General features: G+C 41.4%; 1 protein-coding gene across 3 annotated transcripts in view; it reads right to left on the reverse strand.

The window, feature by feature from the left end:
• The window catches only part of Fsd1l (fibronectin type III and SPRY domain containing 1 like), a 61269-nt gene that overhangs the window by 26473 nt on the left and 18796 nt on the right, over window positions 1-16000 (reverse strand). For all 3 annotated transcript variants that reach the window (XM_005076487.4, XM_013118057.3, XM_021230913.2), the window contains exons 5-8: window positions 12422-12444; window positions 8590-8711; window positions 3008-3217; window positions 966-1064 (exon numbers count right to left, since the gene is read on the reverse strand). In XM_005076487.4, the coding sequence (XP_005076544.1) occupies window positions 966-1064; window positions 3008-3217; window positions 8590-8711; window positions 12422-12444 (454 nt within the window). The remainder of the gene's footprint in view (window positions 1-965; window positions 1065-3007; window positions 3218-8589; window positions 8712-12421; window positions 12445-16000) is intronic.

Here is a 16000-nt window from a genome sequence, read left to right on the forward strand (position 1 = left end):
TTCACCAGCTGTACAATGATGCTCTTTCTATTTTGTGATGCAATTCCCAAACTATCTTAGAAGGTGTCACCTACATAGCTACAAATTAACCTGCTTCTGCTACGTCTCCTGCCAAAAGTTCAGTTTTTCTGGTAATTATAGATGAAAGAAAATTTTTATAACACACCATTCACTTACAAATAGTAGTTGAAATTGGCTAAGGCTTTTTGGGCTATGGACTCTGCATCACAAACAAGATAAGGACACAGAGCCCAGTGACTTCCCAGAGGGTGAAGCATCCTCTCACTCCTGATTCTGGCAAAAACAGTTCAGTTCCACATGCATCATAGTCATTGTTCATTGTTTCAATTATGAAACATCTGAATAAAAATCTACTGACTGCACAGCTCTACTAAATGTCATACTGCACAAGGAAGTCAATAACTTTCAAAAGCTGCATCTAAGCAGAAGTAAACAGGAAGAATAATGCAGCTTTTCAGTAAAAAAGAAGATAGAATTCTTTAATGGGTAGATACACTGAGACACTTCCAAAGTCAACTGCTTTATGGAATCACAAACACAGGGTTGTATTTCAATCGAGGCTAACCTTAGGGAGCTACTTGCATTAGACTCCTGAGGCCTGAATCAGCTTGGTCTCTTATGAACTCAAGAGCAATTAATCAAGAGTCTGCTTAGTAAAACCCAGACACTGCTAAAGGAGCAGCTCTCAGACTCCCAGGAAATGGTAAGCCAATTGTTAATTTTCCAACTTAATTGTCACAGAATTTATAGTTTGTCACTGTTAAGTCCAAGCTTGTTCACCAGCTATAAAGAGACAATGAAAAGGAACCTCTGCTACTATAGCCCTGCCTTGTCATTTCTACACTGGAGAAGCCAGAGGTAGGTGGCAGGAAGGAATCCAACCACACACGAAATGACCCTGATGCTACATTCTGTCTGCTTCTGTACAATGGCTGCAGCCTTACCTCTGGTCTCCAGGGTCACTGGGTCAGAGTACTCTCCAGCCACAGCCTTGTTGCAAGCTCGCACTCTGAAATTCATATACTTTGAATCAAACTTTAAGCCTAAAAAAACGAAAGTTTTTAAGTCATAAAAAGTAAAGAATTCCTTCCCAAAAGCATGAGTATGCATTGTCAGACATTTTTTCCTCCTTACAAATCTCTTGTGAGAGCATAGATTTCTGTTAAATAGATGATAAAGTCTGAAAATAAAAATAATGACTTACCTAATATTTTCCTCAAAATAGTTAAATTATACAATTAACAATGTTTTCAACGTAGTGATAACTAAAACAGACTCAATTTTAGACTCAATTCAGTTGAAGAAAGGAAGGAGTGATGAGCAAAGGGGTCAAGACCATGTTGGGGAACCCACAGAAACAGCTGATCTGAGCAAGTGGGAGCTCATGGGCCCCAGACTGATGGCTCGGGAACCAGCATTGGACTGAACCAGGACCCGAAGGTGGGTGTCAGTTGGGGAGCTTGGGCAGTCTATGGGACCTGTGACAGTGAAAGCAATATTTATCCCTAGCGCAAGGACTTTGGGAGCCCATTCCTATAGAGGGAAACTCTCTCAGCCTAGACACGTGGGGGAGGGCCTAGTTCCTGCTGCAAATGATGTGACAGACTTTGATGATCCCCAATGGGAGGCCTCACCGTCCCTGAAGAGTGGATGGGGGGTGGCATGAGGTGTTGGTAGGGGGATGGGAGGGCAGGAGGGAGAGGGAACTGGGATTGGTAAGTAAAACAGGATTGTTTTTCATTTCAATGAATGAATTTTATAAAAGGAAGTGGCACTGTGCTGGTATGGGGGCACACCTGCGTACCAGCACTTATAGACACAACACAGGAGGATCATGCGTTCCGGTTTAACAAGGGCTACAAAGCAAAAGCCTATCTCCAAAGGATAAAAAACAAAATCACAACAAACCAATGACAAAGACAGAAACAGCAGCAACAACAACAACAAAAAGCCTGTAGTATTTCATTCAAGGAGAGATGTCACAATTTACAGCGGCACATTCATCAATTTTTTTGGAAAGTAAATACCCCTAAGGAATTTTAATGTTTATATGAAGTACTTGTTTTTAATAAAAAATGAAAGGAAATAAAACACAGAGATCAACATGACCTGTGTAATTACACCCAGACTGAATCTGAGTCCAAGTATTACTAGCTGTAAGACCTTTCATAACACGACTGGCCTCTGTTTGCTAATGTAAAAAATCACAGAGGCCACTGGCAAGCATTCGGGTGTGCTGATCGACTGTGGAGTGCTGTGTGCACACATGTCTCCTCCACAGACCGAGCGCCGGCCCCTGGGAAGGAGCTAGTGCTCAACAGGACACTCCTGATGTGCCCGCTCTGGACGGGTGCACTGAAAAGCTCAGCTAACACTTTGTCATTTAAAGCATCGAAGGCCTCACTCTACTAAGATACCTTTTAACAAGAATTCAAAGGGTCAACAAAAAAATCTTAGCTGAGTCCCAATTCTATGTAAACATGGAGGTCATCAATCCCGTGGCGGTACAAACAATGGTGTTTACAATGTCCCTGAAATGTGGAGGTTTAAGCAAAAATAACTAATTTCTTTACTTGGTCAAAAAACTTAAAATTAAAATTAAAGACCAGCTAGGCATGTGTCACATGCTGGAATCCTAGAAATCAGGAGGCACAGTTGAAGATTGGCCTGGTGTATAGTAAAGTCCAGGTCAGCCAGGGCTACACAGTGAGTCTGTCTGAAAAACAGACAAACAAAACAGCAAAAAGTGAAAAATAGATTACTCTGAGATACTGTTTCCAGAACATTCTTTTATATTTGCTTTGCATACACTATTTTAGCAGGTTGCAGATATCAAGTAATAAAAAGTTTTACTGGTATTTTAACAGAAATCCATTCACATAATAAATGTTTTAAAAATCAGTTTGGCTTCATCATTTAAGATAAAATATTTTCCTAATTACATTTATTGTTTAAGGATCAGGCTTACAAGATGCCGTCGGGTTACCTGATAGCGTATATTCACTACCCTTAATGTTGTCGATCGTTTCCCAACACCGCTCATCCTTCACTCGTGGAAGCCCATCAAAGTTCGTTTTCCTGTACTCCATTACGAAGTGGTCAATCTTATTATCTTCTTCCGGCATTCTCCACGCTACAGTCACAGAGTTGTCAGCCACCAAACACTCTACTGGGTCTATCTCTGGAGCTTTTGGGACTGCAGAGAAGGAAGGGGGGCAGGGAATGAGTACTCACACATTATAAATCTACTCAAATATTTATGCTCGGCATTCAATGTTTGTTATTTATTTTTTAATATTCAAAACTGACTCAGACTAAGAGAAAGGATAACCTCCAAGTTCAAAGTAATTATTTTCAAAGCCTCTTTTATTGCCATGCTATAAAAGTCTGCATTCCAAAGCCTTCCCATACACTCTAGGCTTATAAAAATCTTAAATGGCAACAGGTAAACTCCAAACACCTGTCCATGCTAAAAATAATTGAGAATGACTTGTTACTTCTAAACGTATTTTAAATCTATTAGTTTAAATGTCATTTGATACAAAGTAAATCAATATTGACAAGCTTTGAATACAATGGTTGATTTAATTGAAAAGTCTGTTTCCAGTGCATTTTTAAGATCTTGAGGGCGGACAGACAACAGTTGGTGACCGGGTGTGAACAAACACACTAAGTTAAATAACGGGAATAGATTCTGAGATTCCAAACCAGAGGAAGGTGATTACAGTTGAATAGTTGACAATAATTTATCACATAATTTTAAACACTTACATTTTTAACATTCCCAACACAAATATTTGGAGTAAAGATATGATCATGAATAATTTGACTATGGCTTTTTGCTTTGATTGTATATCAAAATATCATACTAAGCTCCATAAATACAGGTAATTGATACATGTCCATCAAATTTCAAAAACATTAAAAAAATAATTTAACATACTAAACAAAACAGAATTCTTCATTCCTCAAAATACTTGTAAGTTTTCAATTGTTTCTCCAGAGAGTTTTATGATATATTAAAATAAATGGACTCAATGAGCTACAATTAACATGTATAACTATAAATCAATTTATTTTCCATAAAAGAAATTTCATAGTTTTGCAACACTGGTTAAGTGGCACAGATGTGTCTTAACTGTATGAAACTTTGCAAGTACTATACAGATATCATATGTAACATTATGTTGATTAAAAACAGCTACCCGCCCTCCTTGTGAATCTGAGCCTTTTCACGGAAATCAGAAACACAGTGCCCTCATGACTGCGTGATGCGCCCAAGCTCACATGCTAAGACGGTAAGATAAGTAAAAGGCATTTCAACTGAGAAAACTTTATTGACAAATGACATGATCGTTTACGTAGACAATATGAAGGAGTTCGCAACAATAAAATAAATCTAAAACTAACGAGTGACTAAAGTAAGGCTGCAGACACACAGTGAATCACACAAGGCTGTTGCTATCCTATGTATCAGCAATGAGAAAATAAAATTCCAAATTATAACACAACATTTGCACTAGCATCACCCAATGTGTAACAATTAGGAACATATCAAATAAAGTGTGTTCAAAATCTTTATGAAGTAAACAAGAAAACTCCAAGGAGTGAACTTAACAAGTTACATTAATGGAGAGATACTCCTTGATTAAGCAGGAGGATTCATTATTCTTAGGATGTCGAGTCCTCCTGCTTGGTCTCAGCATTCACTATCCCCAGTGAAAATCTGGTCAGGGTGTCTTGCTTATTTCACAAACTCCACACGGAGAAGTGAGTGGTGTCAAAGAGCCAACCTAAGCCTGCAGGGCGAAGCCGGAGGACTAAGTCTCCTGACTGTCTCCTGACTGACAGCTTTGCAGCCACAGAACTTAGGGCGCAATGGCGCTGAGAGAAGAAACCGACAGACTAAGGAAACAGACCCAGAAAAAAAGTCGACTCGTCTTTCCCAACGGCAATAGAATGGACCAACAACAGTGTTTTCAGCTAATGTTGCAGCCATTGGACATCCACAAGGGAGAAGGACGGGGAAGACAGACTTCACATTCTTACACACAAAAAGAACTCTACATGGATCACAGACCTAATGGAAAATGGTGAAAGTAGAAAACTCCTGGAAGACATCACAGGAGAACAGATGGATGACTTGAGTTTGGTGACAGCTTTTAGATACAACACAAAAGATGATTTAAAAAATGTACTAAGCTATAACTGCTAAACTAAACACTCTAGAGCCTATCGTGGTAGTTCATCCTTATAATCCCAGTACTTAGAAGGCCAAGGCAGGAGGATCTTAAGTTCACAGCATGAACAACATAGTGAGACCCTGTATCTAAAACAACAAATACTCAATTAAAAAGTAAAGAGGCCAAAGACCTTAAGAGATAACTCACCAAACATAGACTAAGTATATGAACAGCTGCGTCACTTTACACATGATACAAATTACACCTGCCATGAAATGACACCACAATATCAATGGTGGCAAAACTGTGGGCCAATGGAAACCTGTTCACTGCTGGTGGGGGAATGTAAATCACTCTTCTGAAGACACGCAGGAGGCTCGCTACCAAAATAAATACAATCTCACCACACTACCCAGAAGCTGCCTAAGGAGCTGAAAACCTCCATCTGCTCAGATCCGCGTTTACAGCTGTATGCACTATTGTATGCACAGATCCGCGTTTACAGCTGTACGCACTATTGTATGCACAGATCCACGTTTACAGCTGTACACACTATTGTATGCACAGATCCGCGTTTACAGCTGTACACACTATTGTATGCACAGATCCGCGTTTACAGCTGTACGCACTATTGTATGCACAGATCCGCGTCTACAGCTGTACGCACTATTGTATGCGCAGATCCGCGTTTACAGCTGTACGCACTATTGTCCAAACTTAGAAGCAATCCAGCCCCCCGAAATAACACCTATGTTCAAAACGTAATAAACCAACTGTAAGCTGGGCATGGCAGCACATGGCTGTCATCCTAGCACTCAGGGTGCAGAGGCAGCTGAGCTCCATGAGTTCAGGGCCAGAATGAACTACATGGCATGTTCCAGGACAGACAGGAAACTGTAAGAAAGTATATATGCTTAGTTAACCATGCAAGGGTGAATCTAAGTAAGATCTATTAAAAATATAGCAGACACATAGGAAGTGAATGATCCATATAATTGATTGTATAAAAAATAAAATTTTCGTTAGGCAATGAAAAGGACCATTAACTGATTTGATAGAAAAGCTAAGGTGTCAAAGGCATATGCCACATACAAGACCAAGGCCAACTACTCCAAGATGTCCTCTGACCTATACACAATGCTCTACCATAAATAAAATGTAAAAATTCAGACTATACGGCCATTAGTGAAACTGAAGTGAACTGAAGTGATCAACAAGAAGCTCCCACATATCATTAAGTGCCAAAGGAGAAGTATTTAACAATAACAAATATATATATATATATGTGTGTGTGTGTGTGTGTGTGTGTGTGTGTGTCCATGTCTTACAAGGAGTGGAATAACACTGGGTTTAATAAAAACAGTCATTTTAGGAAGGCAAATATGTCCAAATACTGCCAGTTACATGACCGTGGTTATGATATTTGTCTGGGCCCTTCCTGTTTGTGATGCATGCAGGCATGGTGGCCCCCAGAGAGAGCTGTGTGCCATGAGGGCGGGCACCCATCGGCACACTCCGTGAGGGCGGGCAGCCCATCGGCACACTCCAGGCTGCCCTGCCTTTTCCTGGGCATGCATTTTCCTCTCCAGTAACTGACTAGTGAGAAACTGCATGAGACAGCTCTTCTCGACAGGGTACTACCATCTCCTTTTCTTTTCTCTGGGATGGCAATTATTGTATCAATGCTTTACATCTTACAAAAAATGGTTACATGAAAATGGCGAGATCCTAGAGTCATTCTGGTGGTAAACAGAGATACATCAAGAATGTGACACAATTAAAGAAAAAACAATTTCTCAAAGGGTTTTAGAAAATACTGTTCTTGAAAAATTCTGAGATCTACTTCCCAGCCCGAAATGTAAGTCCCTCCTCCACTCCCTACCCGTGAACATTTGGATTTGTTTCTTTCTTTGGCAACGTTGTCGTCCTAGACATGCTAGGCAGCTGTTCTAGCACTAAGCAACATGGCAAGCTCACAGCTGAACCTCTGAGTAGTAAAACTTTCAATCTCAGTTAACTAGTAATCAGCAGAACTCTGATGCTACAACTCAAATTTTCAAAACTAAGCTAAACCCAGTCTCTTCCCAAGGAAATTCTAAGTGTCAGACTGAACTGATCAAATCATTGAAAGGATCTGGTACTCTAAAACTCTAAGATGTTATTTGCCTACTGTTACCATTTGCACAGCAGCAGAGCCCTGTGAATGAGGAGGGTAAAGTTCTTCAGTTTGCAATGGTGTTACTTCACATTAAGGCAGCCATAACTTGAAAACGCCTTATGTGAAAACCCATTTCATAAGCCTCGTCTATGGTGGATCACAGCTTAGCCACACAGAACTCCACACTGCACGCAAGTGGCTCTTTACAAGGCTCACCGGAAGCCATGGCATCCTGCTGCTACCCTCCATCACAAAAGCACTTCCTACCGCACATCGCCAACCTAGGAAAAGGCACGAATTCAAAATATGGTCTCTGCTGAGTGTGTATCACTCTGCACCAATACAATACGGAAACTACAAGACAAGCCAGTGCTGTCAGCGAGCATCTGTAACCCCGAAAAGCCAGCACACACGCAGCCACCCACTGACCAGCGCTCCTTCTTCCAGACAGCTACCCTCCTGCCTGTCACCTGTCCCTCTACACATTCCTCGACAGCCTGTAACCTCTGCAAGTTACGTTTTCACCTATATTCCTCTCAGTGGGTTCTTACAGCATTATAATCATTAACCCAGCCTTTCTAACCGTGTTCCCTATCCACAATGGCCAGTCATGGTGGGAAGGTTTGTGCCCAGTCTTACTGTATTTTGCTAGGCCGTGTTCCAAGGGCACCAGATACTGTGTGGGAATCAAGATTCACTGGACTCAGTACAGGCTGAGTGAAGTTTATTTGGGGAGAATGCACTTACACCAAGAAGCAGGTGACCACTGCAAGTTCTAGCTCCAAGGACTCACCCAGGCTCCCTCTGTGACCCAACCGGAAGCAAGAGAGAGCCAGTCACCTGTCCGGGACCCCAGACCTAAACCCACCCAGTGATGTCCAAATGGGCGTAGTCAGTGCTACAGGTGCAGGCGGGGTGGATATCTCACTACAGGGGAGAGGCTGGGAGGAGTGGAGGGAGGGGAAAATGTGGTCAGAATGTAATGTATGAGACAAGAATGAAAGTTAAAATAATAACAACAACAACAACATAGCCAATATAATCCCCCAAATCATCACTGTGCTAACAATTTTACATAGCAAATAACAGTATTACTTGGTGATAGAAATAGTACTTAGCACTAAAAATACAAAAATAGAGTTAAAACAATACTAACAAAATATTTCATCACAGAAAAATCTTGCAATATTTTTTTATTAGAACATTCCCATGTAAGAATGTATTTACCTGGCAAAAACTTCAAAGTTTGCAGTATCTGTCTTTCCTGAGAGAAATCCACCATTAAATGCGTCATGTTGTCACTGACTTTTGGTTTCAAAGAGAGGCGAAAGGCTGAAGCCATTGTGACTCTATGGTAAACACAGACAAACTTTTTAAAATAAATGAATGCAAAGTAATGAATTTTACATAATTTATAAAACTAAGAAAAATTATCTCACTTAGTGACTGTAGAAACTGTAACAAAGGTAGTTCAAAAGAAATTTGCTTTGTCTTGAAAACTGAATCAAGCTAAGATTCCAGCCAGTTTTATAAAATTTCATAGACAGACGGATATCACAATAAGCAATATCTAGTACAAACACTGCTTACAAGATCCCATTCATCTGAACCTCTATATACAGTCTCACCGACTTCCTAAGGCGGGCCTCACTCATTTTTACCAAACAACGAGCCTATTCCAAATACTCTCCCAGCTGCTGCTACACCGTGCGCTCTTACAACAGTGAGGCAGAAGGAAGGACCTGGCATTATATGCTGCAATCCCTGCCAACGACAGACCATGAAGGACAGAGGAGAGAACCAAGACCCTGAAGAGTGAGCTCCACACTCCCGAGACGTCATTCTCGCCTTTACATCAACTGCATGGAAAGACACGATGAGAAGCTGCCTGGGGATCTACAGGCCACTGAATAAGAAGTGTTCAGAAAACACTCCGATAAATGCAAAGCAAAATACAAAATAAGAATCAGATCTTACAGTGTCAAAAGTATGGGGGAAGTTCTTAACTAAAACTGAAAATTTAAAGCAACGCATAAGCTGATGTGAAAAAGGAGAGCCATGTAATTGTGCCCGCTTGTATGTGCTTCTCCTCAGCTGTCCACATGAGTGGACTCTTTTTTCCACACAGAAAAGAAACCCTATTCAATTAACGTGTGACTCAATCATAAATCCCATTATTTTCTTGTTACAGTGAGCTTCACAAATAGCAAGCACAGCCAGTCCTGTGATGTCTTTGGAGAAAAAAAAGAAAGACACAGAAGTTCATTCACCAGTGTTCTCTTCCTAGTACACAGTTTGAGAGAGGATGCAGACAGAGCTACAGGAAAAACGGAACACCAGGCCTAGTCAGTTGGATCTGCGACCAAGAGATCAACAGGATGAAAGACGGCAAGTTTGATGATGGCAAGCTGTCGCTGAATTCAGTTATTTTACTTCCTTAAAAAACAAAGTCGTCACTGTAATATATGAAAAAGCAGCAAATTATTTAGCTCATCAATAAAAAAGTGCAATATTGGAATTCAGTTCATGAGGAAGGCAACTCCCACTGTCTGAATGCTTGAGACATCAAATACACACTGATCCTGCACATGCCCAGCACTAAGCTGCTGACTCTCAAAGAATATTTTGATTACACTGTAAGTCAGGACAAGAGCTCAGCCATACCAGAGCTGCTGTGTACAGCCAGACACTGAGCTGTGTACAGCCAGACAGTTAACAGATGCTCAATCAGGGGATGGGTTCAAACTTCGCTGGCTTCTTGTGAACCCAATGAATTAATTGCTTAAAAAGAAATGCTGAAATCTATAAAATCTACAAAAACTTGACATAATCAATAATGAACACAAAGAAAAAGAATGCCCCCCAAATGCAGTAGAAATGTCACTTGCAATAGAAAAAAATAAGAAAAAAATCTAGTCAAAATGAAAACTTAAAAACTTATATGAATTGTCAGACAGTGGTGGCACACACCTTTAACCCAAGCACTTGGGAGGCAGAGGCAGGTGGATCTCTGTGAGTTCAAGGTCAGCCTGGTCTACAGAGCAAGTTCTAGGACCGTCAAGGCTACACAGAGAAATTCTGTCTTACAAAAACAAAAACAAACAAACAAAAAAAACTTATGTGAATCAATTCAGAGGCACAACAATAAAAAATTATTTTTAAACTGAATATATTTAGACAAGTTAACCTTAAGATCCAAACTAAAGTCTAAATTTGGTAAGACATTCTCAAACCATGCTGTTTGGTATGTTTTAATTCACTTTGACTTTCTTAGATTATTTCCATAGGAGCAGCTGAATTAAAAGACTCTTTCTTCCCAGAGTTATTACTGTCACGAGAAAATAATGACAAAACAGATGAGCAAATTTAACCGAGTTTTTGAAAAATTAGGTCAAGGCCTAGAAATTCTCTCCAGACCTGGGGCAAATGGTCTGAGGATAGCCAAACAAAGAAAACAGTGTAAGCTTTAGACAAAACAGAAGAAACAAGGACTCCACTCCTGTGACGCTGGATACTGATGTGATCACATCCAGGGGCTGACGGGAAAGATGGGACAGAGGGTTCAGTGAGGGGAGAAGATACAAACGCTGGCGCTAACATTACAGTCAGACAGACAAACCTCAACAGAGCTCATCAGGAGTAAAGATGGGAGCTGAGGAGGCCCACAAACAGAAGGAGAGGTTTGACCAAATTTCCCAAGTTTCTACAACGCTTTGGACAGCTCAAAACCTTGTCAGGAACTGATTTCTAAACCAGAAAACCAGGAAGCACAGTGAGAAGCAATGGGGGCATACCCAGTAAGGAGTAATAGTCTAGCCTGGGGTGAGAGGCTTGTTTCTGGCTATCTCAGCAGGAGAATCTACATCATCACGGCTTTGCTCTGACTCGTTCCTCACACAGGGCTCTTCACTGAGCACACAGCGTGGACCTACAGTCCGGACTACTTGAGACCTGAGGAAGCATGCTGGCACCCAGAGTTCAAGGCCAGCCTGGAAAACACTGAGAACCATCTCTTAGAACAACAACAAAACCCTAGTGATCTCCCTATCTCCAGCACTTAGACTAATGAGCCACACCCTTAATCACTTCATAATACAGAATCTACAGAAATGGACATTAGTACCTGTGCTAAGAATGCTTTGACATTATGCAAATCTTGTCCCCTCTTCCACATCATCAAACACCACAAAAGACACACAGTAGAAAATTTCTCCAAATGAACAATGGACACTGGTTTTCACATAATCTATACTGAGTATTTCTGTGAATTACCTGATAAAGAATAAAATGATCTAGACTTATAGAGACTGAAGAGCTGTGCCTGTCAGAGACTCTCAAGATCATGAGATAAAATCCTTAAGTTACAAACTACAGAGGATGCTCAGTGACTAGGCAGGCAGGTGACTGACACTCCAAATGTTACCTCAGCTCCTTGAGGTAACATTGTTTCAGCAAGTGTTAGATGTCCTGTGTAATCCCAGCACTACCAATGAGAGACACCTTCTAAGCCAAGACACTTAACAGATTTCCTGAGTCTTTTCCTACCGTGTATAAACGAGACAGTGGTGGCATTAGAAGTAGGGAGAGGTGGCACCAGAACAGGACAGAGAGGACACAGAGGTGTTAACCAGCACAGCAGTGAAAACCCTCAGCTCCTGCAGACACTTGGCAGCACTGGGCTTCTCTGAAAACAAGATCCACTTATGTTTAAGAACCGCAGTGAAAACTGCATCCCGGAAAGATGTACTTTAGTTATTCAAAACAGATCAATCTTCAATACTAAACTAATTAAGAACTATTCTAAGACTACAGCTAACTATGGTATTAAACCAGAAATGAAATTCTCTTAGAAATGTGTAATTTTCACAACTTAAAATGTGACCTTAAAAAGTTTGCTGGTTATTCTATGATAACATAGAGAGCACATTTTCTTTACTTTGTACTTAACTATTACATACAGTTATTTCCATCAACAGAATTCTAACAAAAATGGTTTCAGAATTTCATTTCTGACTTCAATATTGACACTTAAATAAAAAATGTAGGTTTTATACCATACCTATCCTTGATCTGTCTGGCAGCCTTGGAGCCAATAAGGGAGAAGAGAAAGAAGGTAGTTAGTGCTTTTCATGCAAGTTCAATGGCAGTGACATGCAAGAAAAGTTAGCATATAAACCCTGCAACAGATTAGTTCATAATTCATCAAAAAATAAATGACAGGAAATCTATATAGTTGATGTAAGCTTGATAAAGTGGTGTTAGGATCACAATAAGATTGAGCCCCCCCCCATACCAGCTACCATAAAAGGAGGAAAATTTAACATTTCAGCTAATTTCATGGAACTATAATTGTGGGGTTTTTTTCTTAAACATAAGATTATCAAAATACACCTTTACTTGTGTTTGGTTTGATATTCTTCAACTGAAACAACTTCTTTCATAGACACACATTCCTACACTTTCTGATGGTTTCTCTGCTGAGCACTGCTGGTAGGTAAGTTAATTCTGGACTTAGGCAGTTAGCCTACTGATATAATGATGCTCTAATGTTAGAGGAGTACTCGGCTCTTCTCGTTCTTCCCATTTTATCAATTTCCTGATGGACTTTGAACTTGGTCGGAAGAATATTGTTTCCCAGTTTCCCCACATGACCCCTTTAAGAGGAATTCCATTATGATTCTGTTTCTTATCTAGTATGGTACCACTTTTGTGCATATGTACACACACACACACATGTACACACGCACACACACACACACGCACACACACAAGCACACACTCACACACACACAAACACGCACACACACTCACACACACACCACACACACGCACGCACACACACACAAGCACACACTCACACACGCACGCACGCACACACACGCACGCACACACAAGCACACACTCACACACAAGCACACGCACGCACATGCACACGCACGCACACGCACGCGCACGCACACGCATGCGCACACACAAGCACACATGCACACACACACACGCACACAAGCACACACACACGCACACACACACACAGGCACACACGCACACATGTACGCACACAAGCACACACACACACACACACACGGCATTTGTGGCGTCATTTCACATACCATGCTGTCTGTGTGTGTGGTGGAGGCAACACAAAGGGAACAAATGAAAACCCAGATAACCTAGGAGAAAATGCTTTCCGGTTTATTTACATATGATACACCATGAAAATTCTGCGGCTCCAATTTAGGTCCACATCATTTTAAATGCATCTGTAAACATAGAAGATGAGAAGCTACCTCTACAGTAAGAGGGAAGTCTCAAATTCTAGAGCTGCTTATCTAAAATGGCCCAACTTCAAGAAATATCTTTAAATAGAGAACAATTTTTTTCTAGGAATTCTTCTCCCAAAGAAAGCCATCCAAAGGTTTTTTCCTATATACTTTCATTCCTCTGTTTTATTTATTTATTTTTTTGAGATAGAGTTTATTTGTGTGGCCCTGCTTGTCCTGGAATTCTCTCTGTAGACCAGGCTGGTCTTGAACTCACAGAGATCTGCCTGCCTCTGTCTCCCAAGCGCTGGGATTAAAGGCAGGACCCATCCATCAATCGTCAGCACCTCTGTTTCACTCTCAAGAGTGATGATTTTATAACTCTGTACCTCTGGACTACAAGCTTACAGTTTTCCAACAGCTGTTGCTCCCAAATCTACTTGCAGCTGCATGACTCCACCCACCAATCAGAGGAGCACCTGGGGGAGAGCCTGGCTTCCTCTGGAGTCATACGGTCCTCTCTATCTCATTTTGTCTTCAACAATTAACTTTTTGTTTTGTTTCCTGAGACACAGTTTCATACTGTAGCCCAGGCTGGCCTCAAACTCACAGCAATCCTCCTGCTTCAACTTCTCAAGTACTGGGATCACAAGCCTGAGCCAACACACCTAGTTTCTGCTCTTTCAATTAATAATTGCAATCCTTTACTATATCAGTTTTAGGAACCTGTCACCATAGGCCAAAGTTACTGAAGTAGGACTGCAAAAGACTGAAGGACTTAGTACAAATAATCATTCACAATTACCAAGTTTAAACAAACGAAAACGGATCTTTGCTGAACCTTGTTCTTAATCTACAATGAAAAGATACAGAAACTAATATGTTCTGTGAATTTTTCGGGCATTTTTAATTCTTTCTTGTTTCTACACCTTGCAAACCTGGGGCTGCGGATGTTGCTCAGCTGATAAGTGCTTGTATACCATGCACACTGCCCTAAGTGTGTTCTCCAGCAACACAAACTGAGCATGGTGGTGTGGGGCTCAATCCCAGCACTCAGCGGGTGGAGACAGGACAGGAGTTCAAGGTCAGCTTGGGATACACATAAACCCTGTCTCAAAACAAGCAAACAAATAAACAACAGCAAGACTAGGCTGTCGTCGTAAGAATTTATAGAACAGTTCTTTTGCTGTCTGGGATCAATGGCAGGCCGTGTGGCAGCATTCACAAGCATCACAGTCATGGTGGATTTCCTGACTGGTCTGTGGTTGTCAGTACGAAGCCACAGCCAAACCACGAAGATTACATGGTTCACTTTCAGGACTCGTAAGTAACCTGGGATATTATTTCCCCCCAAAAGCCTTGCTTCTGTAGCGCAAGGCCCACATCAAGCCCACTTTAATGGCAGGACCTTTGCTGACTACACCAGGGTTTCTGCAGAGGGGAGAAGTGGTGCTTGTCCCAGCAAACTGGAAAACAAAGGGTGGCCCTCAACTCGGGTGCTGATGTGACCGGCAGGCCAGCCGGCATCTTCCACACCTTCCTTTTCTCTTGCCCGTTCAAGTAAGTTTTAATCCTGCTTCTCCCTGAGCGTGGGCGGTGAACACATGATGTCCATGTCTCACCTTCTCTCTTCATCTTTCCCCTGAGGAAAAGCATGCTTGCTTCCCTGTCCCTCCGTCCAGCGGGAGGCGGCACTGCTCACTGCAGAGGCTTCCAGCACTATCCACTGCTGCCCCGCCCCACGGCCCATGAATCTCAGCAGTCTTTCCCATCTGCATGGTTGCTCAGCCTTCACATCAATCTTTATTTTTTCTTCTTCAAACAGTCATGAATCCGCAGTTTCCTTTTCTTACATAAATCCGAAAGGTAATTAAAAATATTCATTTGCGACAGGTGACATCATAGGCCAGAGGTGCAAACTCCAGGATGTGCAAAAGGCCCTAGTGTTTGACTCTCGGGACCTCCTGACTCTGCCAAAGACAGGAGAGTGTGTTTCTTCCTAACGGCCTTTTAGAAAAATGAAAAAAGAGAGATCTCAAATTCCTTTAGGCAAAATACTAACTTTGCCATGTAAGGAGGCAGAGAGAGGCAAGTGAATCTCTGTGAGCTTTAGTTTTAAGCCATCCTGGTCTACAGATCAAGTCCCAGGTGAAAACTTGTCTTTTCCTTTTAAGACCTTTGGAAAAGCACGAGATGCATACCCAGTGAACAAAGCATACATGCTCACTTGAAAGTACAGAGCCTGAAACTAACTCAGGTCCACTACTATCACACCTTTTCTAGAACAGCACATTTGTACATTTCTATGACACCAACGCTCACAAATAGAAGGTAAAGTCCTATTTTACGATGTGCTTAGTAAGTATTTCAAAGCTAAA

The sequence above is a fragment of the Mesocricetus auratus genome, unplaced genomic scaffold, assembly GCF_017639785.1.
Source record: "Mesocricetus auratus isolate SY011 unplaced genomic scaffold, BCM_Maur_2.0 Super-Scaffold_6730, whole genome shotgun sequence".
Lineage (NCBI taxonomy): Eukaryota > Metazoa > Chordata > Mammalia > Rodentia > Cricetidae > Mesocricetus > Mesocricetus auratus.